A 25601-nucleotide genomic window follows, 5' to 3' on the forward strand; every position below is an offset into this window, starting at 1 on the left:
TATGGAAGTTAAAGCCTTAAGTCACAGTCAGCAAGAACTGGGGACTGAACGCAGAGATGACTTTGTTCTGATGAAAAATAACATAAGCTGTCTCCAATCATGGGATCCATCTTATTGACTGAACAGTGTTATATGTCAGCCAGAAGTATGGAGTCTTCATTAGTGAACACTCAAAGAGGTCTGCAGATCAAATCAAAAGACCAAACAGACCTGAAAGCTAGGGCTCGATGCAATCAGACACAGAAAAGGAAGGAATATGCCATCCAGCATGCTGAAAATTGTCTTGAGCACAAGACCCTGCTGTAACCTCATTACTTGCAACTGGTGCATCTGAGACGCATAATCCCCTGATACAACTGCAATCTTAAATGACAGGCTCTGTGTTATAAAAGCTACTACGTAATGAGTTACAGTCAGTTATAGCGTTTCATACTTACTTGTAATTGTCATCTTCTACAAACTTTTGTAGTTCTTCTATGTACTGAACTGAGTTTAGGTATTTTTGGACATGAGGCAACAGAGGAATATCTGGAGAACAGATGACATTCATTACCACTGTACCATTCATTGGTAAGCAAAGTTATTTTCCAGAAACTATTTAAACAGAATCAGATCTCCTTCCTCTCTATGTGAGATGAAGGTACAAACTACAGTCCCTACTGATGCTGAAATTTTTGTCCTTCACAGCAATTCTCACATGTTGAGCTGACATTCCCCACATCCATAAAGCCAGGTTTGTATCCCCTAGAGCTGCTCTGCCTATCAGAGCACACGTAAGGGAAAAGCGAGAGCGCGCCCCTGGTCAAACTGAAGTCCCACACCTGGAAGGTTGTATCTGAGGACTCCTCACAACCCACATTCTCATTACATTGAGCCCTCGGTGAAGTGTGCTAATTCACGTTCCACCATCACAAACACAGCCTTACGACTTTACTAGAACTTGAAGTGGATTGTGAGGGAGACAACCTTTGAAGAAAAAAATACATTATCTGACCTATGATTAGAACTATAAATGTCCAAAAGACAAGCTGAATATATTTTTTTTTTATCTCCAGTAGAAGTACAACTCCAAAAGCAATCCTGCAATTTTTAGAATTCATAGTCACAAAACTATGAAACACAGGGATACAAGTTTACAACTTAGTAGTAAAACTACCGTTAAATACAGTGTATTCCACATTTTTAATCAGAAAATACGTACTGCAAAAATGTATGTGATGTAAATGTGTGCGATGTAAGAAAAGGGTAATTTTATTATGTCTCCTCACGCTGATGCTCTCTCATAACCAATAATACCAGAATAAACAGACTTTTGAGCGGAGAGGGTGAAGGAGAGCATTAACTGCATTCAAATGGGTTACATCGCATTACAGAAGACAAATATTAAAACTTTTTAAATTGTTCTTCTTAATGCCGCCGTATTTACACACTAGCTTACCATATTCACATGACTGCTGTAAATCTGAGATAATTCGAAGAATGTTGTTCATTAAATTTGTTCTTTGCTCGCTTTCCAGAATGCTCCCTGTTGATGGGTAGGCAGAGTCGATATATGTCAAGTCTGATAGATAAATACCTGAATAAGATTAGAATGAAAACTTTATTTAGTGGTCTCACATTTAGCAGAAAAAGAAAAAAAACAACTCACAAAATATTTTGAAGAATTTTTGCTTTCACTGACTAACGTGCATGCAGGTTGACAGCAGCATTGCCTTAGAATAGTATTTTGTATTTACCTGAGAAACCATTTTGACAAGATCTCCGAGAGCCTTCAGACCTCAGAGTAAAACAGTAAATAAGGCTTGGACTTATGGGAAGGTACATCACCATGCCGCCCTCGTCTGGGATTGAATTTGCATTCTCCTCCACCGCTTAATCCTTAGTTTTGTCAACCTTATCTCAGCTATATTTGTAGATGCTGAGGGTATGAGTACAGCTAGGTTTCTGTGTGCAGGTTTCCGTTCTTTGTACAACAAATCACAGTGGGAGGCAGAAAGGATCCTTTCCTCCTGCATCACACCAGGCATGTACAGGCTGACTTTGTGTTTAACAGTGTCATTATTTCTAAGTCTGATTTCTAAAGTTTTTACAAGGACATGCCCAACTACTCGTGAACCTGATCTTCTGCCATATCACCAATTAATTATTCCCTTGACAAATATGAAGCGTACTAAACACACAATGCTAAAACAACATGCTCAAGATGAGTAATGATTTTAGGAAGTCTACTACTTCATTCCTCCAATTCAGCATTAAAAAAATAACAGAAGGAAAAATCATATTATCTATAACTCTTCAAGCTGAATAGAAATTTAAACTCAACGTGCAGCAACATGGGAAAAGTTAACTAGGCAAAAAGTGCACTCGGACTGAAATGCAGTATGAATCCTGCAGTTAACATTAACTGCAACTCCAATAGCCTTCAAGTCTTCTACCTGCTTTCTTCCCCACCACCACTGTAACCTTACTATTCTTTCAATCCCTTAATCAGATAGAGTCTAAGTCTCCTCTTTAGACACTAATGCTGTAGATAAACCACTTATTTTAATTCTAAATGCAATTCCATTTCTTGAACTTCACCCAAAGACTAATTATTTTTGTCTCAACTAAATGAAACGTATCCTGACCAACTCTGCCATTAAAAGGAATTGCTCTTCATCCCCTGCATCTTCCATGAGATACCCAAATAAAACAAAAACAAAACTTAAAGAATATTTTTAAGAAACTTATTTCAGTAACAGGGAATTTCTAAAATTATATTTTGCTTCACCTCTCAGCCTTGTATAACCAAAGTCATAACAAGAAGTTTGGCTTTACAGGTGGAAGACTATTAATACAACCTCACAAGAACAGCAGTTGTGTTTGTATAGCACCTAAGCAGTACAGTCCTCAAATGTGAGTTGGGAAACTCTGGGCATCACTCCAAAATCAACACACACACACGTGTGTGCGCACACACACAGAAACAAATTAAAATACTTGTGGTCCAAAGGTGACATATAAAAAAGTGAATTAAAAGGTATTACACATGACCTGATCTACTACTACATTTCTCAGTTTTCTATTCTGCTAGAATCGGTTTACTAAAAAATAGAAAGGATAATTAGAAACATCACATAGTCACATTTAATTGCTATGCTATCTGGACTGCATAAGCTGTCCTGAACCTAACATTGCTAAGCAGCGTCCAAATAGGCCTTAAAAATCCCAAACCTGCTCAGTCTTCCACAGAAAGAGGTAAATCAGGCTTACTAATTAGAATTAAGGGAACTCACTATGAAAAGGCACCTGCAATATTATGCAGGACTTTATAAACCAATGTACTTGTAGGATTATCTTTCTGAATGATTCGCTCAATTAAGCGCCGATTTCTTTCTTTGAGCTAAATCAAGAGCTCTTCTGTAGAGAGCTGTTCTCTAAACTTATTCGATGCTTTTCTATGAAGCCTAAAATAATTTTGAAAGCACACTAGGGTAATTCTCTTTCAAGTGTAATTGGCATGTCCTTTGTGAAGAAACCGAACAAATCAATGAAAGCAAACTGAATGCACTTAAGTGCTGGCTACTGAGAGAACTAAACCCAGTATTCTGCATTCCTCACAGGGCATAATCTCTGTGGCTTGTGCTACTTCTTGCACCAGTCAGATGTTATCAAATATTCTAGTACCTACCCAAAACCATCACACACGCAGTTTTAACATTTTCCACATGTATCGGAGACTTCATGTGTTTAACAACTGGAACTGTTTCTTATTAACTGAATGTCAAGAATTGAATGCGACACTCTGTTGAACATTCTTCTAGACTATAAATGGTTCATTTTTCCTGTTGTATCCAGCCAGGCTGCCCCTTTTATTCCCAGCAACACAAATCGAGTTTTATCAGCCTGAAAGAATCTTTCTTCGAAATGAAGCCCAGTACTGTAATAACTTGAAAGGCATCTTTAGGCAGCGTAGTAAAAATGTTTGATTTGTAATTGCCTGCTGAACTCTTGCACAGTCTGTTGCCATATGGTACCCTCCCTTCTACTGGCAAACAATCTTTCCTTGTTCCTAACTTCTCAGCCTCCCTACCCCCTCCTTTTCTGGAGGGTACGGATAGGAAATCCGAAGGAGGAGTTTCTTCTGCTCTCAGTGTGTTTGCGGTGACATCATAGGTGGGCTGAACGTCTAAGGCGAGTGTGTGTTTGTTTAAAAAAAAACACTGTCCAAAAGTGATGTATATGGAATCTGGGTCAGCTGTAGCTGGTTAGTGCACTTCTGCATATGAGAGTAAAACACTGCAGTTTCAAAAAAGCATTTCCTTCTCTTTTCTGGAATAACACATACTGGAACTTTATGTTTTTAATTTTTTTTTTTTTTTTTTTAAATGATTAGTTAGCTTGGTTATCATATGGAGAAACCCAGTTCTTCAATACAGCTTGGATCTAACAGAGAAAGACAAAAGCAGTTTTCAGCTCCAACTGCAGATTAACAATCCACAGCACCGGGTAATATAGGAAGAAAAAGCAACTTGGCCTCTGGATTTTCCATCTACCACAGAAGCAAAACAGCTGGAAGATTTTTTTTCTTGGTAAGTTTTAAAGTTATTCTTACTTGCAAGTTTAATTTTGAGCTATTTGTGAACTCTACATACATCTCCTTCAACATACATTTGTGAGGAAACAAATCTCTCTCAGACTGAGAAAAGTCTGACAACTAAAATATAAAACTCACTTTTGTGGCATTTGGTATACTTTGGAAACTTGGAAAGAATTAAAAAGGACTCTGCATAAGAGCAGAGAGTAACTCATTCCAGTTTTAAGGATGAATACGTTTCAGTTGTTTAGCTGTAAATCTGCTGTAGATTTTGTTATTTACAGTTACAGAAAATTAGTACTACCCGATTCTTTGCTAAGCATGTAATTTGGGTATTGTGAACATATTAATCCGAAATTCTGACCCTACCAGAAAGCAAAAGCCAAAAACGCTATCGATTTCAGGGAAGCTGGATTTCACCCAACACCAGAGCATAGACCTAGCATTACTAGAACTAGAAAATGGATACCTCAATAAAACCACTGTAAAAAGTCCTGAGTAAATCAACACACAGCTGTAAGTAGCAATCATTGTATATCGTTTCAACTAAATTTTTATTTATGGTACTTCTGAGCAGTAGAAGTAGTCTGAATCGTACAACCAACAAAGAAACCCAGGTCACATATTGATTCAGAATATAATCAAGTTTGTAGCACAAACAATTGTGAAGCTGAAAATCCAAAGACGTTGCTGCAACAGATACTAATCCCTTCCTTTAACAATTTGTGGAACGATAGAGAAGTCAATTGTACCTCAATTGAACAGCAGTTTGTTTCTAAATAAAGATTCATTTCATCAACATGAAATGCAAGACACAAGGCAACACTATATTAAGTTGAAAATAGAGGGTTTTGTTACAGCTATTCTTTGGGAGGAGGGAGGGGGAAGGATACAGTTGCAAGTCAATGATTAAAACAAAGTTGTTTACAAACAGAAGACAAAAGTGTGGATAAAAAGCAAGAGAGTCTGGAATACATAATTTGCTACTTTTTGCCTTTCTTCATGCTGACTTGGTAAATAATCCAGAACAACAGAAAAGTATATAAGTTATGTATTTGTATTAACAAACTCTCAGAAATGTCTGACACGCTAAGAAAGAATGAAGGGGGTGATGCTTAAGGAAGAGACAAAGCGTTACAGAAAGCAAACTTAATTAAGATGTAGTAGCTATGGGAGGGAAAAAGTCTGAAGCAGTCTTGACAAACAAGAAAGATGGATCCTTTCCAAGCTCTCCAGCCCTTTTTCTTACTATCCTTTTGTGCTTCTTTACATATTAAAGAGAACAATCTAAACAACAACAACAAAAAAACCCATTTGAAGCCTACATTGTGTGCTTTGGACACCAGTCTCCGTTCATTCATGATTAGCCAAGGTTTTGATTTATGCTGCTTAGAACAATTCCTAAATCTTTCACAAATGAAAACAGCTGAGTCAATAGTTTTAAAGCAATAAACTGGCTACATGCAAGGTTTTAACTCTCTCTCCTTTGCTGGCTTCCAACTTTAGAGTTCAAATTCTGAAATGCTTATTTTAAAACAAATAACGGAATACTAATATTATGCTGTTGCCACAAGAATGATCTGAAGTATGACGGAAAAATATGCCACTTAAAGTTTCACAGGAGTTTACTTCGAAGAATGGAAATTCTGAACCTTTAAACTTTTGACTAGATGGCTTCATCAGGTCTTAATTATTGTTTTACTGGGCTTAGTTTGTTTTTTGTAACATGCCCTATTAGTCTAGTCCTTAAAATTTATACACCAATGAATGAAGCAAAGTTTCCTATAGAAAACATCACTAGATGCTTAATGTCTTCAGTATCTATTTTACAGAGAATTCTGGAGCCCCTAAATAACACATTTCCAAATGCAAGATATACCACTCCACTGTACCTTCCTGTTAAAATGGTGCAAACCCACACAATGGCTGCAAACAAATGTAAAGGAACCCCCCCATAAAAAATACTTCACCAAAAAATCTGAAAGTGTTACAGTATTTTGCTGTGTTTTCAGAATATCCAGTATGACAAGCTTTACAAATCTCTTCTGCAGATAAATTCTTAGAAGTGAAACATTTTCAATGACTACTTTGAAAACCCCTGACCATTTTTAGATTGCCTTTCCTAAAAGGAATCAGATTCCTGTTAACCTCAGAGAAGCAAACTTCTCTGACTCAATACATCGTGTATCTGACTAACAAAACACAAGAATGTATTATTGCTGGATCCTGGTCAATACAATTGAAAGTAATCCTGTTATTTCAGCAGAGGCAGAGTGACTTGCCGGAAAAGCATTTGTTTATACAGGGAAAAGTAACTTACTGAAGTACACAGATATATCAAAAATCCATGTGAACATTTCTCCAATAATAAGAGTGCTTGCCCCACATCAGCATTACTTCTAATATTATGGACCCAGTTTTAAGCTAAAAAAACCTCACAAAAATCTCCGCTTATTCTGTGTAGAGATAGGGGAACCTAGATGGTTTTATTAATTTTAGCTGCTTAGACAAAGCTTACCAGAAAATGAAGTACACGTAATATCAATAACAGAGCTTTCAGATTAACTGGTATCATGTTCAGAGGATCTTTATTCTCAGTATTATCATTTACTTTCTAAAAAAACCCCTGTGTTCCTCTTCCTGTTTAACATGTTTATAAATGGAAGTTTATAAGAGAGAACACTGTTGGTATTTTTTGTTTGACCATATTCTTTTAATAAATACTCTGAAAAAAAGATACGTACTGATATCATGCTTCCTACACAAAGGGAATCCTATATTCACGTTTACATGCAACGCTTCCCTTACATTCATTGGTAACAACCTACACTGCCCAGGATGAAGGAGTCTTCGTCAGCTCGGAGAGAACAGATTCTAATTTGTGTTGTGGGTCTCCAAATTCTACATCCTGCTGAACATGAGAGTCACAGCAGTACAACACAGAACAAGTAGTTTGTTGTGTAGAAAGTTAAAAAATGCCAGATATATACTAGCTTCCACACTTCCTCATTCCTGCAACTCTAATATTTGTAAGCAATACAATATTTTTGGGGGTAACACAGCCCATGTTATAGTAGTTTCTCAGTGAAAGCTGAAAATAATAGTTACTGGTTTATTTTGCTCCTTTAAATTGGAAATTTTTTCCTTTAAACGCTTTTAAAATAATAAATCAAAGACTATTTTTGGAAACAAGGGTTTTGGTTTTTTTTGCATGGGGATGATGGTATTGAAGCCCTATCCACAGCTCTGAGTGTTTCTGACAAGATGATGAAGTTTGTGTTGCTATGAATAGTAGCAAATTGCACATTTTCTCCTGCAGAAGCAACAAAACATTAGCATACCAGAACATACGTAATGGAACTTTGACAGAAATCTGAGACCCAAAACTGGGTGACACAGGAAAATGACAGAAGTGACAGTCTATTCTAATTTAAAAAACATGACCGTTCATTAAAGAGTTAAATAACATATTTTAAAGCAATAGTATCTGTATTCACAATCTCTCTCACTTATTTTCCAAGATCTGCAGGCAGGTATTTCAGCAGCCCCACTCACTACAAGCAACCCTAGACTTCCAGGAAGGGTCCGAGACTGTGGTTCTGTCTAAACTGATCCCTGATCCTCAATCACTTTGTCTCCTAACAGTTATGACAGTACCTAAACATCTAAACCTGGGAATCTGTGACATAACGCGTCTGATTAAAAAAACTCCAAACTACTTCCCAACTCTAATATTTGTCATTTTTAAGTCTTACATATTAGGTTATCATTCTGTGATATTTTGGATAAACAGTTGATATTTTTTTAAGCTGCTTGCCCAGAACATCAGGAAATTTCTGAAGCAGTATTTTCATTTCCTTCTAAGCTGATTAAAACTCCAGGTAAATATCCTACGCAGAACCTATTCTTGTATAACAAGTTAGGCATTAAGCTGCTCAAACTTGCCAAGCAACATCGTAAGATGTTTCACTTTTTCAAAATCAGAATTTCCATGGAAACATATATATTCCTTACCAGGTAGATTCTCAGAGGGAACTCATCCCTGCTTATCTGAGCGTCTCAGTTTAATAGAAGACATTTGAATTATTTCAAAGTTCTAGGGCGTAATCTTATGCAGCTGTTGCATTTGGTTATGCTGTATTAGACCATTTAATTCATTTTATGGTCTGACACTACATACAGAGACACAGAACTTCTAACTGTAACATGAAAGTGTAAAAGTTCAAAATGAACACACATTAAAAGAAATGCAGAAAAGTGGGCTGCATTGCAAAATGTTCGTTTTGAAAGATTAATTTAAGTTTTAATGTATTTCAGAGGAAAAATGTGCTGCTGTGGGGAAAACCCCCAGCCATTCATTATTTAAGTAACTGTATAGGGTCGTTAAAAACTACCAAGAACTAAAGTGTTATTCACCTTTTTAGACTATGAAGTAGCTATTATATACTGTGAAAACAGTAAAATACTGGACTTGTACTATGCCTTCATCTTTAACCGTATGCCATGAACTCACTTTCCCTGCATCTGCAAACACTGAACATAAAAGTATTGAAAAATAATTTAGGTGATGTGAAGAGGTTTCAAACTTCAGACAATTAGTTCAGCTTATCCTTGTCAAGTTCAAAACCACACACAGACCTGTTTCACATGTGCTTACCATAATTCACGTGAAAATTTAACCTAATGAACTTCCAACTCTGAGCATTGTTCAAGTGATTAATATTTTAAATGTCTGAAATCACCAAATAAATATACACAATTAGCTCTGGATAAGAGTGATACTTTTTCCTAGTTTAAAAAAAAAAAAAGAAACCCAAACAAACACAGAAGTTACACTTTCAGCAGAGAAGTATTAACAAAACTTTCAACCAAGTTCTGTTTCTGAGAAAAATACTTACTAGTAGACAACAAAATACTACTACATAGTAATAGTAAAATCTACAGAAATAAGTTTCTAAATATAAACTTTCTCAAACGTTTATGTATTCCCTCCATTTATGTAGAGTAAGAAATGATTTGCAGTATGTTAAAAGCAAGTGTTTTCTTCCCCTCCCAGAAGCAGGGCTCGCAATACAACTGTCATCCAAACAAAAAGTTATTTTTTAAGCAACAGCGGAACATTTGATCAAGATTCCTAGACATAATTCCTGACTACATGTACAGCGTGGTTTGAAGTTTGTAACCACTAGTCTTGGTGAAGCCAAAAAATAAAGACTTCATACGTTTACTCTGAGGTTGAGCAGACATTTGTAGCAATAATATTAAAGCCAGTAACAGAACAGGGAGAAGTGACCTGACACAAAAGTCACCTTATCACTTGTAAATGTGAACATAAAGGGAGCAGCACTGGTTTGCTTCTCCTTCAGGGTGACTGTTTCAGGATTGCCAAGTGCACTTAAACTTAAACTTGGCAGGAACAGCATGAAAATTATTAACTTTCTGCAGTTTTACTTTATTTCTCTTCATAACTATACAAAGGCCACTGTAGAAGGCCTTGTACAACCGCTAATAGTAGTCTGGAAAGGAAAGCCAGATCAACAGCTGCGATAAGGGAGAGTGATCTGCTTAACAAAGCAAATAAGACATGGAAAATGAGGTTTTTTCGCCCTGTTTTAAGTACTGCCTTTGTTTATCATCTCAAATATTTTAAAAAAATAAAGTTAAAAAACCAGATTGTTTTTCTCCAAAAACATTCTTGCATCTTACCACTGCATTTTAATTCTCTACACAAAGTTAAAAGAAATACATTTTCTTTAATAGGTGAACGAAATACTTCAGTATGGTACTTATATTGATAACACTAAAGTATTGGGTGTGTTTTTTTGGATAAAAATGTTCTCAAAGGTACAAAACCAGTGTGACAATTTTAAACATTCATCTCAAAAGGCAACTAAGTAGGGACACATATACAGAGCAAACAGCGTTACAGGCTTTCCTTACAAATTTAAGGTTACTTGGATATGCAATTTTCAATGGTTAAAATGAATGTGTTACATTAATCTTCTGCCTAACACTAATGTCCAAAAATAGTATGCAATTTGTCTGTATTTTCCAAGTCTACTATATCTGTGTATATATAAATTTGAAAGATGTGTGCATATATGAATAGGTACATATATACTATTTAATAAATTATTCATCTATATATACATACATAAATATAAAAAAGGACCAGAAAGGCTTATGTAATCAAAACTGCCAAATTTATGTAAATATTTTTGAAGATACTATCAAGTCCCTCCATCTCCCTACTTCTCTTCCTTTAAGATATTCTGCACGCTGTATGTTCTATAACCTTGTGCGTTTAATTGTAGCGAGTACAGGTCTAAGCAGTCAAATTTATAACAAAAGCATGATAAATACTTAAGAACATTGTTTCTGAAAGTTTATCCAGTGCAACAACTTTTCTACTAAATCCAATACCTAAATTTTAAGTTTTGCAGCTCAAAATAGAAAGTTATTCTTTGAAGCTAATTTAGCAGAACCGAACATCAAGTAACAGATTCCAAAGACTTGTCCACATACACAGAATCATGGTAAACCCATCATTTTAGGTAGTTAAAGCAGTATGGAAGTCTTAGTTATGGCTCTAATTTAATTATTTTATCTTTTATCTGTTCAATAGTCTCTTATGACAGTCATCATAACTTGCTCCAAAATGAAGATATTTAAATGGACTTTGGGTGTACTATTGTTCCTCCTGTTGTCTATCGGGCGCTGCACAGAACAATCTACGCCTGATAAAACATCCCAACGGAGGCACCCTCGTTCAGCAGACGGTGGAGAGGAAGGGAAGAAATGTGGTTACACATTCTTGGTCCCAGAACAAAAAATCACAGGGCCAATTTGTGTGAATACTAATGGGCCGGGCACTGGTAACAGAAAAGACGAAGTCACAAGAATGGACATAGAGAACTTGAAGGATGTTCTGTCCAAGCAAAAGCGGGAAATTGACATTTTGCAATTGGTAGTGGATGTGGATGGAAACATTGTGAATGAAGTAAAATTACTGAGGAAAGAAAGTCGTAACATGAACTCTCGGGTCACCCAACTCTATATGCAACTCTTGCATGAGATAATTCGAAAGCGTGACAACTCCCTTGAGCTTTCCCAACTGGAAAACAAAGTCCTTAATGTTACAACAGAAATGCTGAAGATGGCAACAAAATACAAGGAGCTTGAAGTAAAATATGCAGCACTAACTGATCTTGTAAATAATCAGTCTGTGACTATCTCACTGCTGGAAGAGCAGTGCTTGAGAATCTTCTCACGACAGGACACCCATGGGTCTCCACCTCTTGTTCAAGTCGTGCCACAGCACATTCCTAACAGCCAGCCATACACCCCCGTTCTTCTGGGAGGTAACGAGATCCAGCGAGATCCAGGTTACCCTAGAGACAGAGATGTAAGGCCACCACCTGATCCAGCTACTTCTCCTACAAAGAGTCCTTTCAGAGTACCACCACTGGCTTTAATTAACGAGGGTGAGTTACCTATCAGTATTTAACCTGAGCTTTCTCTATTTCAGAGGGAAACTGTTGTGCCTATAGAAACAGAATTAAGAATTTAAAGCATCCGGTGGAGCTAAGCCTTTACTCCCAATTCTGATTTTCTCCCCTGCCCACTCACCCCCACCCCCCGGAATGCTTTAGTTTGCCAAATACTCCAATTCCTAACTTACAGCTGTGTAAGATTGTTGAAATTTGTTGAAATAGTAGATGCTCAGAAGTTCAATCTGAAGAGTTTATGCCTTTGAGTCACAAAATATTGGGGTTTCTGTCTCCAGCTGGGTTTGAGTTATGGGAATGAAAATTTAATATTAGCATAGACTTTTTAGTGTTTAGCCCTGTTTCTTTGAAGATGCCTATTAGCCACACATTACAGTAACCTGCAATGGTGAATAAGAGAGGCTAATTAATCTTAAATAAATGAAGTAATTGTAAGAAATTGTCCTTTTTACCTTCACATATACATTTGCCAGAAGTTAATCCTTCTATTCTGAGCTGCTTTAAAATGAACATCTAAATCCACCAACACAGTCGTGCAATAAATCTCGAAGTGGTTGGTTGAAATATTCAAGACAGTAAGATAAGTTTGAAGTGATAATTGAATCAAGGCTGGATCCAATTAGATGCACTCAGCTTTGAAAATTTAAAATAAGTAACTACATTTCAAGGAATGTGATGTCAGTAGGGGACAGCAAGTTAAATTAATACCATAAATATTATGAAAATACATTCAGAAGACTGTATCACATCTTCATGTGTTACATTCTTCAGGTCATTAGATAAATTCATTCATCACTAGAAACAAAACTAATGATAAGAAAATTAACTACCTGTGAGCTGCCCTGAATTCTGTCATGATTCTCACTTTATTAAAATTTTGACAGAATTGTGAGGAAAAAAAATAAATATTTAAGGATTCAGAAACCCAAGTTCTTCTCAGACATCCATTCAACTGCTTTCTCTTGGCTTCTGTTAGCTTTCACAGCAAAAGGGTTAGGTTGGGTTAGGTTTTTTTGTTTGGGTTGTTGTTGAGTCATTTTTTGAGTTTGTTTTTTTTTTTTTTTTGCTTTCAAATTGCCTTTAGTCACAGTTGGAAGTTCAACTTGGTTCTTAAGATGAAGACAAATATTTGTTTGCGACTGTTCTACAGCATTACAAAAAACTAGCTACTGTTTTAAAGAACAGCTATTTTTATTCAGGGTCTGCAGAAAATTCAGGCACAAGCCCAAGTAGAATGCCAAGCTGTCTTGAGAATTTAAATCGCACATCATGACACAAAGGAAACAGCTAATATAAAAGCATTACATTAATGTCTGGTCAGACAGCAAAAGTATAATTCTAAAAAATGGTGACTTCCTGTTTCCCAGAAAACCCATGCTTCAAGGTTTTGTTGTAAATGCATCTTTTTCTCTCTCAATATACGCCTGCGGTACGTAGAAAATGAAGCAACAGCACTAAACATTTTCCTCTAAATTACCTACCATGGTTTTCACTAATCCCTTTGCCCCTAATAGTTCAGAGTTTTAATCCATTTTTGCAAGAGAACACAAAGAAATTCTAGGAAATTTATTGTAACATTAGTCAGCTTCCTTTATTTAATACTAGATTAATGAGTTTGAAGTTTGTTTCTTGCAGTACCTTGGGAAAATGAGGGTTGATAATTGCTACAACTGGTAGAGCGCCAATCCTCAAAACTAAAACTTCTAAATTGCAACACAATGCCCAGTTCTTATCTCTGTTTTTTTTAAATTAAGGTAAGCATATTTAATGGTTCACAGAAACAAAACTATGTCATAGAAAATGATCTTTCCAGTTAAAAGATGATGACAATTTATAATGTATAAAGATTTCAAAAAAGACCAATGAAAACCAAACAGTCCCACTTAAAAATAGGGCTGTGAAAGACTTGGTTGGTTACAACAGAATAAACAACCGGACAGACAAGTCGGAGCTTTCTCCTACCGTACCCAAAGGAGTTGTACCTAACAAATACTTGCATGCAGCAGAAGTTTACAAAAGGGTCAACGTGCATCTTAATATTGTGAGTGGAGAGTAAAATTCACAATATATAATTTTTTTAACAATTATGTTAATCCTTGGAATAATAATCAGCGTCTCCATATTTTACTGCCACTATATTGCAAAAAGTAGCTTCAGAGTACTTGAAAATTACGCACACACACCCCCAACTCTGCTGCTAATAGCTCTCAGTTAACGTAACTTCTTTTTTTGTAATATATGCCCAATTTTATTTTGGGAATTTTCCTCTACTACTGCCCAAAAAACCCCTATGTGAAGCTTACACAAGCACAGCTTCTATATCATCCACTCAAGATAACATCTAGCATCTTAAAATAGGATTCAGCCATTACTTTATTAAGCTTCCAACTTCAAATATTTCATCATTTTCCTTCTCTACTACATCTAATTTCCAATAGAATATGATCTGTACTAAATCATACACCTAACCCACAATTTTAGAAGTGAAATATTAAACAGATCATCTTCTCAGAGTATTTCTAACTTGTAACTAACTGTCTCACCAACCTAGTGTACGCAGACTGTTACAAAAGACTAGATATGCATGAGATATTTATTCCTTACATGGATATCCAGTTTAAACAGAGTAATTGTGCTTTTTTCGTTAGCCAGAGCCGCCACTCACACCAGCACTGTGGAGAATCTTACACGATTTCACAAATCTCAGCATTTCCACTGAACAAGAAATGGATCAGTTCCTATACTGTGAACTATAACATACATATAACATATGTACATATAACACAGTATATATAACAAAGAATTTACTTCTCAAAAGAGATCCAAGGCTATATACCAAGAGTTATGGCATTTATTGCATTTCCTTACAGTATGATCAGCAGTCTGTTACCTCTACTACAACATTAACTTAGGATAAGCACATAGACAAATCTGAGCATCCAAAAGCAGACAAGTTGCATCCTGTGACATTAATGCCAGTACATTTTCCAAAGTGATCAAAGTGTGCTATATAAACAGACTAGGACAATTCTGCCTGCCTTAAAAGCTACTTAAGATCACTCCAAACATCTGCTTCGGTCTCTCACGAAAAAATGAGTCCTCAATTCCTCCTCCAGTAGAAGTCACATGAAATAATACACAGCAGATCTAATTGAGCTATACTTAAAATTCAATTAATGTTATAAAAAATACTACTTGTCTGTTTACACTTTTTCTAATGCAATGATTGCTTTACAATACTACTTTTAGAACAACCTCCCTGTTCAGTTATATAGTGCCCAAATTTACTTTAGACAGTTCAAGGAAAGGAAATGAGACCCAACATAGTCCAGGAAATTATCTGAACAAAAACTTTGCAGTGTTTGTGTGTGCAAAAACTATGTGGAAATTTTAATTGTGAGCAGGAGAAAAAGCACTCATATACCAAAGCTACATTATTTCTTTCCTAAGCTACTACTGCATGCACTGCAAGAACGACAAAAACCATTGTAAGTACTGCTGCATACTGTACTGTTGGTATTTGACAATGATGGCTCAATGTCTGCAGCACTCGTGGTAGCACTGTCACAGCCCAAAGCTCCAAGTAATCACCTTCAGTAGATATACAAGCTTTTTGCACTCTAATTCATATGAAATGCTTTATGGATTTCTTGCAAATTACACACTTATCCAACTGGAAACTACTATGTTACAATCTTAAAAAAGCACGACTTTTGATTTGGTTGTGTCACGCAACCTTAATCTGCAATGAAGGTCGCTTTCACTTGACCTCTACTTGGGATTAAAGAATAACCTCAATGGTTGTTTTCTATGCTGCTTTGCACATTAGCTTGTTCCGTGACTCATGAGTTTTCTCCAAACTTCCAAGTATATTTGAGAAAATGAGCCTTCTAAAATGAGAAAAAAGCTGGAGGTAACTGATTTTCAGATTTACTGAGTATTATTTTTCAAACACGTTTACAGCATTCCACCACTAAATAGCCATCAGAATATATCCTGCTTTTCATTCGTGAATAACCAGTCTCTCCAAGTCAAAGGAAGCAGACACATGAACATAAATCCTTTTCTAAAAAGTAGAACATAAAGCTATTACCAAAAATCGAAGTGCAAACTAGGTAAAGTTTTCAGAGATATGTAAGCTGCATGCATCTTACAGAATAACCAGATACTCTTCTGTAAACATTACTTGTAAAACTACTATCCACATGGTCTATAATAGAGCGTTCCAGCAGCACTGTCAACAGCATTTTTGTAGAATCACAGCCTAAAAACAAGTACATGAGCCTTTTTAACTGCTCAGAAGTACTTCTCCGTTGCTTGCTTGTTTTCTTCATCAGTATCATGTATCAGACCAGGATGACACATGGATCTTAAAAAGATTCCTATCCACAGTTAACAGGCTGATCCTAGAACTGGGTAAGTACATTAAGGCAAAAATGTTACACAGTGTAAGAAAAAAAAATCTACCACTAAATTCCATATCTGCAGACTTTGGCAGTAAATATTTCTTACAGCAACTCTCAAACTAGTTATGTATTCAGGTTTTGGGGGGGGTGGGTGGGTTGTTTGGGTGTCTTGGGTTTGTTTTGTTTTAAACTTCCAGCAGTTTCAAATGGGTGCACTAGGACACAATGAAGTAAATTGACATCTACCTTTTGTAAAAGTGGTAGAGGAGAAAACAGTTAATGAAAATCATAACGCACTTCTTGAATATCAAAAGTCAGAGTATAAACCTTTAACACAGTAGACAAAGTTAAAAACTGGGTGTTGGTAAGCAAAATCTATTAGCTGTTTAGCAAAATGAACATTTTGTGTAAAAAAAAATAGAAATAGTATACTGACATGTTTATGTATACCACAGTTCATCTAAGACAGTAACTTTTTACACTGTTTTCCATGGTAGTTTTACCTTAATTGAATTAGTGACTTTCCATTACCATTATAAAATATACTTGAACAATGTGCACCGCATAGCCAAGCTTGAATGCTTACAGTATTTCTTTTCAAAAAAGGTCCATTCAAAGACTGCCAACAAGCCAAGGAAGCTGGGCATTCCAACAGCGGCATTTATATGATCAAACCTGAAAACAGCAATGAGCCAATGCAACTCTGGTGTGAGAACAGCCTGGACCCCGGAGGATGGGCAGTTATTCAGAAGAGGACAGATGGATCTGTCAACTTTTTCAGGAACTGGGACAGTTACAAGGTAAATTCTGGAATGCAGAAAACCAGCTGCTTCATTTCAGCGTGGCAGTGACATTATCTATCGCAATCAAGATGGCACAAACATTTCCAGTGCGACTCTTCATTGCAAATGGTTGCACTTTATGATAAACACCGAGGAGTTGGAAATAGCTGCTTAAGTTAGACACTGAAGTTAATTTTACGAACAAAGATAATTGAAAAGAGTGGTCACACCTCAGAGGCAAACGTATTTCAGTGGGAATGTCCTATTTCACTCAATACGTTACTTAACTTTGTATGAACTAACTTATTGTCGAAATAGCCTGCATTTGTAATGCACAACACAGCAACTGGGGAGACACATGCTTTTCTAGACAGTGACTGGGAAGTCATTTATTACAAAGACCTAACTAAACACATGATTTTTATTAACACACTGAGAACTACAGTAAGTACTTGAAAAGCTTAATTGTCTCCCTTATGAATAAGCAATCTCAGCCAGTGGAATTTTTCATTTAGGCAGATTAATACATTTGCAGAATCAGTGCCTCAACTTAAAAACATTCCTAATAATGAATTAAAGGAAACAACTTCTACGTTTAAAATTAGGTTAGAAATCTGAAGATGTAGGGCTTGTGAAGGGAAATGCATTTTTCTATGTTATCGTGATATTACCTACTGGTAGGCATAACGCCTATGACGACAAATGCACGCTGCTTTGGAGTAATTACATGCTGGAAAGGAAATCTGAAAATCATTTTATTTTTAAAATAATAATAATAATAATATGCTGGATATATATATGTATTATGTGCTGGATATAATGTATGTGTCTGTTGGTATTTTTAATCCTGTAAGGCAGTTATAGAGTGCCTTATACAGTAACCATAAACATTTTTGAACATAATGCAAAGAAAATGTAGAACAGTGTATAACTGGTGTCTAATAATGGGTCAAGCTCACTGAAATTTGCCCCCAGGAGATTTGTCATTAAATTGGTAGATGGTAGTCCTATTACCTAACTTCAAGTACTTGAAGGTACACCTCTGTGACTGGCTTTAAACCAAAGCCCGCACCACTGACAACAGAGACGTCTCCCACGTCCACATTTCTTCTTCTTCTTTCCCGATCTCTGTGTGGCTGCACAGCTACAATGTTGACGCAAGGGAAGTACTGCAAACGTGGCCATGAGCCAGGAGAAGAGCACCGCTACCATTTTTGGCAGCAGCATGATGCTAGGTCAACTTAAGCCACTCGTGAAATTGCAGCTTGAGTTAGGAGCCCAGACTGCTTCTCTACTGCAGGGAGACTTCCCCAGAAAGTGATTCAAAGCAGGAATCAACCACAGGTTGATCATCAGTAGCCTGAGAAGGAGAGCAGGAAGACCCCAGAAACTAAGAAGCATAACAGATAGCCACAGAGGGTGACATACCATCCTTAGCAGCAACACCAAACATTAACACTGGCTTACTAAGGGACAGGAGACAACAGATATGAAATATCACTTCACAGCTACTGGTAGTCTGTGATTTGAAAGGGAAAACGTCTTTATATTTCATTTCTAATAAATCTACTAAGAGCACAGATGAATTATGTGGTTAAATTAACAGTAAAAACACACCACTAGTTGCATTAAAAAGGCAACAAAAAGTTATTTATAACCTTGAACACAGACTGCTGATCCATAAATACCTTTTCCAGCCTGGAAACATACCCCCTTAATTTTCATTACTCATACATTCTTACAGATTCCTTTAGCTTCATCAAGAAATACATCAGTTTCCCTATTCTCTCTCCCTTTATCTTAAAAAGAAGAGGACATCACAGAAAACAGATAGTTTTGCCACCTTTACTGTTTCTTGTAGTACCTCTTGAGTCTAGAAGACCAACTGAGTAAGTGACCAAGGGCGGCAAAATAAAGCATTTAAATGATTAGTCGTTCAGAAGCTCAAAGGCTTTCAATATCAAGTTCCACTGGTTTGTAACACTCTTGCTGATGAGCATTTTGATAAACAAGAAAAACAAAGCTAACATTATCTTCTGATCTTCTTTTGCACAGAAAGGATTTGGTAACATTGATGGAGAGTACTGGCTGGGACTAGAAAATATTTACTTGCTTACTAATCAGGATAATTACAGACTATTGATTGAGTTAGAGGACTGGAGCAATAAGAAAGTCTATGCAGAATACAGCAGTTTCCGTCTGGAGCCCGAAAGCGAATTCTACAGGCTACGCTTAGGAACATACCAAGGAAACGCAGGCGATTCCATGATATGGCATAACGGAAAGCAATTCACAACACTGGACAGAGACAGGGATATGTATTCAGGTAAGGAAACTAGTATGTATGTGAAAAGTGAATACAGTAGATTCCGTTAGTGACACCACCTTTAAAAAAAGAATATGCTACAAAAAAAGTATGTAAATTCTGACAAAACAACTCTATTGAAAGCTGCTTCAAATACGTAACAATAAAAATCATGTTGACAGGGCCCCCTTCAAGCCCCTGCACCATTCAGAAATTCAAATTCTATTACCCTAATTGCAGGCACACTTGAGCAAGCTTTATATTTAGCTCCAATGACATCTTTACCACTTGCACGTGACGCTCTGCAGTCAGAATACCTGTCCAGGTAATCTCTCAGTAGTGCTGTGGCCACATCGCAATAACCACCGTGAACTAAAGCTTCTGAACAGCACAAAAGGAACCACAATTGTGTACAGGCTTAGTGACGTACCATTACTTGAGAAATGGGCAATCATTCTTTTTCGTTCTCCTTAAAGGATGCTTTTTTGTTCATTTCCATGCTCTTCCTCCAGCTTTCCCCTTAAAGCCTTAGCAGTAAAAGAAAGGTTGGGGAGTGTAATATTCCAACTGCTTTTCCTCACCTGTCAATAACCATAAAGCTGGACAAATCTTGCAAACTCTTAAACAAGCCAGTAACAGTAAATACACAAGTTACAAGCAAATCTTTGTGGAACTGTGGCCTTGCCTGCTGCTCGGGACTGTATCAACTCACATTGCTTCCACTCAAGTATTTCTAAACAGCACATAATCCGAGTTCCTTGAATGTTAGCTCACAGACTGGTAGTCTGAGAAGAACTGATCTCCTTAGTTTTCAGCTATCACATGAAGTACCGCGTCAATATTCCCCCCTCGAGGCAATGGTTGCTGTTACAACAGAATTTATAATTTAGGTAGAAGCAGCAATTGATATGACCACAACCAGCTATGAAGTATTTCAAAGTTCCCTCTAAGAATAAGCCGGAATATGAAAGCTTTTGATAAACTCCATTTCTCCTCTTCAATGTTGAAGTTCACCCATTTCTTTCTGTTCCACAGGAAACTGTGCTCATTTTCACAAAGGTGGCTGGTGGTACAACGCATGTGCCCACTCCAACCTCAACGGGGTGTGGTACAGAGGAGGCCACTACAGGAGCAAGTATCAGGATGGAATATTTTGGGCTGAGTACCGGGGAGGTTCCTACTCCTTGAAAGCAGTTCAAATGATGATCAGACCTATAGACTGAGGAGGAAAATCCCACAGTGCTCAAGTGATCACGTATAAACTCAGTGCTTGAGTTCCAGAAAAATAAAATATTACTTTTTAATCATTATTTTGCACAATCTAAAAGCAGGTCTACAGTTTTCCTGTCTTTTTTCTTTTTTTCCCCCCCTGTTGTGTTCCCCTCTCCTTTTTTTTTTTTTTTTTTTTAGAAACCTTTTCTACTGTGACAGTGTTTTTTTTAAACACACATTCACAAAAGCAGATGTTTGTGCTTGCAAAGCATATTTATCTTTGTTCAAGTTCAACATACTTTATGTAAACAGTCATTAAAGCTGGTAAAAAATTCCAGATATATGACAAGATATAAGCTTTTTCACTTAAAAAGCTTATGCTTTTTCAGGTTAGCTCAACCCTTAAATGTAAATATGTGAAGTGACATTGTCTTGCTTTAATGTGAAAATGGATTAGTTATTTAACAATTTATTTAAAGATGTTGGTATTACTTTCAATGAAAATCTGAATTCACATTACTGTTTAAGATTTACTTCAAGAAGCTACACAAAAAACTGAAGACATTCTAGCTTTGCCTGAAAAGAGAGATTATTTTGCAACAAATAATTATTTCAAAATAATAAGAAGTGATGAATTAAACATAAAATATAGAATTTCTTAGTGGTGTAGAGAATTCCTTAAAATCCGCATATCATACCTTCTGTAGAACACTTAGGCAAAATGTTCCTAACATAAGAAAAATAATTGTATGAAATTATTGATAAACATAAGACACCTCAAATTTCTCAGTATTTTTTTTTTATACTTTCAGCCCCTGTATTCAAACATCCTAACTACGCAAAAATATTTCTTGATACTTCGAACTTAAATGGAAGAATGAAAAGCTCCATTATTAAAATCATGACTTGATACTTGGAGACCCCTCCGCTGCTCCAATTTGGAGTTATGAGGCCTAAACAAGTCTTCACACATACTAATTTAGAGAAGGACCGAGTCTCTGAATATTAGAAGTTTTCCTCCAACTCAGCTTTCTGCTGACATAGTAAAACAGAGATTAGAAATCAGCTCTGAGTGTATTCTTCCTGCCATCCCAAACTTGGACTGCTCTTATGACATACACATTTCACTTCCCCTACACATATACAACTTTTATGCCATTTATATTAAGTTTTTACTTTCTGGACATCAGGTTTCCACTGGAATTAATATGTAATTTAAGAAATTAAGTAGAAAGTACTTTCCCAACCTTTAACAAAAGCCATACAACATACTGCATCAAAACAAGATACTTCCAAAATCAGAACAAAACAAAATGTTCACTTTAGGTACCAGAGTCTCTGAAACTAAAGCTTTCTTACTAGTATATAAAATTAGTTAATAATTTTACTTAGCCACAGAGCTTACCTAATTTAATATTACACAAAAACAAAAATCCACTGTTCTGAACTGTAACAAATGTGTTTGGCACCTCATATGTGCCTTCAGGATTTTAAGGAACTTTTCCCCTATTTAATAAGAAACACTAATAGCTAAAAGAATAATCTAATATTATTGTTATGTTAAATTAGTCTATATCAATTGCTATGGAAAACCTCATTTGTAATTCAGAGGACAGAAAACAGCATTTTGCTTTCAAACCACATCCTCTGGAGGAGATAAAGCTTCATTGATAATGTATGACTGCAAGGGCTGTAGTTAAGTCTTTGGTCAGAGATCAAAGCCAACAAGTTTCAACAATATTTAATTGGGGTTGGTGGGGGTGAGCGGGGAAGTGGGGAATCAGTCCCAGGATATTCCGTTCCCAAATTCGAAGAATTTGAACTGACAGAAATGTTTAAGATTGCAATTCTGAAATTCTTCTTTATACATTTGGAGTATTTGTTACAAATATCGTACACATCTCATTGAGTGTTCTATAAAATACTTCTGATTGCAAATGTTTAAAATTCAGACTATGATCTATCTTTTTTTGTATGGTAGCTGAATAGAAGAGCAGTTCGGGTAAATTTAAAAGCTGAAAATGCCCTCCAAAACTATCCTTTAATGAACACTTCTGACAGCTTTAGTTCATTCAACCGACAGATTTTGTCTCCTTGGAACAGATCTTATTTTACCACAAGAATCTCTTGCCTGCTACAAAAAACAGTGTTTGTTTACTCAGTGCAGTCAGCAAAAGCTTTACTTTGTGGAAACACCTAAGTAAAATTACTTGCACTCAGCTTTTATGTTAAACCTTACATATTAGACATCTAAGAAGTGAGTCTTCCCCAACTTAAAGCTGCAGGATGGCATTAACTAAACACTATTACAAAATATATCAAGAAAGTCGGATTGTACAAATGCTGTGTGCTGAAAGGAAAGACTTAAGTTTTAGGCTGTTGATTTAAGATCATGAGGAGGGAAAGCATATAGTGTCTTTTTCATGTTGGTTCACACTCTGTACAATAATTTACTACTTTCAAATGCTTGTAACTCTATCAGTTCTTAGCTTTTGGGTTGAATTTTCTAAGCAGGGTAAACAACTTAGAGTTCAATGTTTTCTCTCACACTTTAAGAAAAGTTTTTCAAAAGAGGCTGTAGCATCCCTCAAGCTTATTGCACTGGACATTCAGAAGCAGTTTGTCTGTGAAGGATATAGCTTTCACCGTTCCTGTACTATCAGTCCAAATTTAGCCAAGCAGACCTTGAAAAAGTTTAACCTGTACGAAAACCGAAACACGGTTTTCACATATATTTCCAAAGTCTATGGCAAGCATTATCAGTGAAGCAGCTGAATATTCATCAGGTGAATACTTCAATAACCTCTTTTCATCTTTTTTGTTTCTGGATATAATTCCTGAAAGACAGCTATAAGAAAGTATTTCACAAGGTAGTACTGCTTAGTTAAATAAAAATTTAACTTTTCAAGATATGGCTCAATTGTTTCATTGTGTAATCTCAAATTAATCATAACTCTATGGTAAAACTCTCTTTGAGAATGGGTTTTTATTCTAAGGTGAAATATAACATTACATATACAGCTCCCATTTGTTTAGGTTACTTCAGCTGGCCAGGTGATGCAACAGTGATGACAGATCCCACATCATGTAACGAAGAGCTAATGCTGAACACTTTTATTGGTGTTGCATGGCTCTTAGCGCTCACATTTAAATTACTGAGCCCACACTGACGATGTGCTGCTCTCACTTGCATTTCTAGAACTCTACATTCACATACACTTATTGCTGCAAGGAAAGGAAAAATATTTTTTTTTTTTTACACACACACACACACCGCCCAGGTAAATGTGGAAGGACTTCAAATTGTCCACCGTGAGTGAGCTGTGGTAATAAGAAGAAAATCTTTACTTCTGTGGCTCTATTCCCACAGCAAAGATTACACAAAAAAGGCTTTTCAGCTTTATCACACAATGCTAAGATGGTCATGAAAAAACCTCCACCCCCACATTTGATATTTGATCGTGTAAGGGTAAAGCTAGTAACCTCTGAGGAGTAAAACATTCATTCATCCTTGAAACTGCAGCTGAAATTCCTTTATATGCTCACCGTCCCTACGACCTTCCAAACAGGGTCCTTCACGACCAGTGCCAGTATTTCTCCGGCAGGGATCTGCAATGGCAAATGTAACTGTGTGGCAGGCTTGATCGTCTGCACGCTTCTAAAGAGCATTTTAGGGGAGCATGGCAACTGCAGGGTCTCCCCACCAACAGTGAAGAAAGCCCTACCTCACCCCTTCTTTTACTGTGAGAGGAAACAGATCTTATGATGAATCCCCTTCCCCGGCACATGCCATGATCACAATTTCAAACTGCAGACTTTCAGGTAGACTTTTCTACCCATTTTAAACCAGGAGCAGCACTACTCCTGCACATGATTTTACACCAGAAGTAACAGCAGAAAAAGAGCCTTTCAGGAGTTATAACCCATAGCCGGTAAGCTTAAAACAGTAAGCAAAACAAGCAACTTAAGTTACTCCTGTTCCATGTGATTCTTATATTTGTGAAAATGCCTTGGGAGGGGAATTTTAGAAATAATACTCCTGCAAATCTGCTCAAGCTTTGCTCAAATGGTAACAATTGGACTCAACAGCCAATCTTCCAGGATAGATCCAGATTTATCACGACTGTAGTTTCAAAGCAATTTTGTTCTTTTTGCCACTTATTTAAAACTTACAAAATTAATTTTACAGGGAGTGCACCAGTGGGCATTTGCTATTCCTTTGGAGAATTAAAAAAGGCTTAAGGACATTCTTCATGTCGTTAGTAAGAATTGGTATCATATGAAACCAGGTCACAACACATTCTTTAACTACAGCAGGTCACAGCAAAGAGCATTTCTTTCTTTTTAAGTAGAAAAGAAATATACACTTCAGTTCAACAAACTATCAAGTTAAGTCCAAAGCTTATTCTAATACAGAAGTTAGACAAAAAGTTGCTATTGTATTGAGGAAAACATTTGTAACTAAGACATTGTTTTCCAACATTTCACTTTTTTTTAAATATACACTTAGTATATGAATATACACATAGTAAGGCAGTATTTTTAAAGTGTCATACAAATACACCACTGCATAAGGATTCCTCTGTACAGCAGTATTAGAAGACCATAATGGCAAGGGTCAGAGCATCATGGGATTTTTAAAAAAAAAATCCGGTGGTAGGCTGGCTTGGAACTTCTACGATCAGCAAGAAAATCTAAGCCTGGCTTCATGTTTCAAAAATCATGGCATATAAGTAAAAAGCACCTGGAGAGCTAGAAATTGCATTTCAGAGCCACATATGGTGCATATATACTATATGTGTACACATGATG

The 25601-nt window shown here is 36.4% G+C and overlaps 2 protein-coding genes across 8 annotated transcripts in view; one reads left to right on the top strand and one right to left on the bottom strand.

Annotated features, from left to right (window-relative positions):
- The window catches only part of RALGPS2 (Ral GEF with PH domain and SH3 binding motif 2), a 156992-nt gene that overhangs the window by 42276 nt on the left and 89115 nt on the right, over positions 1 to 25601 (bottom strand). For all 7 annotated transcript variants that reach the window (XM_063342813.1, XM_063342815.1, XM_063342814.1 and 4 more), the window contains 2 exons: positions 1439 to 1576; positions 438 to 528 (listed from right to left, as the gene is read on the bottom strand). In XM_063342813.1, coding sequence (XP_063198883.1) covers positions 438 to 528; positions 1439 to 1576 — 229 coding nt within the window. The remainder of the gene's footprint in view (positions 1 to 437; positions 529 to 1438; positions 1577 to 25601) is intronic.
- ANGPTL1 (angiopoietin like 1) lies at positions 4193 to 23720 on the top strand. The gene is made up of 5 exons (XM_063342821.1): positions 4193 to 4571; positions 11202 to 12060; positions 17097 to 17290; positions 19328 to 19598; positions 20613 to 23720. The coding sequence occupies exons 2-5, from the start codon at positions 11208 to 11210 to the stop codon at positions 20798 to 20800; spliced, it is 1506 nt and encodes a 501-aa protein (XP_063198891.1). The 5' UTR covers positions 4193 to 4571; positions 11202 to 11207; the 3' UTR covers positions 20801 to 23720.

This window comes from Chroicocephalus ridibundus, chromosome 8, assembly GCF_963924245.1.
Source record: "Chroicocephalus ridibundus chromosome 8, bChrRid1.1, whole genome shotgun sequence".
Taxonomy (NCBI): domain Eukaryota; kingdom Metazoa; phylum Chordata; class Aves; order Charadriiformes; family Laridae; genus Chroicocephalus; species Chroicocephalus ridibundus.

Excerpts from the sequence above, each read along its gene's own strand:
- ANGPTL1 (XM_063342821.1), top strand. The coding sequence starts at position 11,208 with ATGACAGTCATCATAACTTGCTCCAAAATGAAGATATTTAAATGGACT. Across the intron at positions 12,061-17,096 it reads ACTGGCTTTAATTAACGAGG|GTCCATTCAAAGACTGCCAA; the intron begins GTGAGTTACCTA and ends TTTTCAAAAAAG. Across the intron at positions 19,599-20,612 it reads AGACAGGGATATGTATTCAG|GAAACTGTGCTCATTTTCAC; the intron begins GTAAGGAAACTA and ends TCTGTTCCACAG.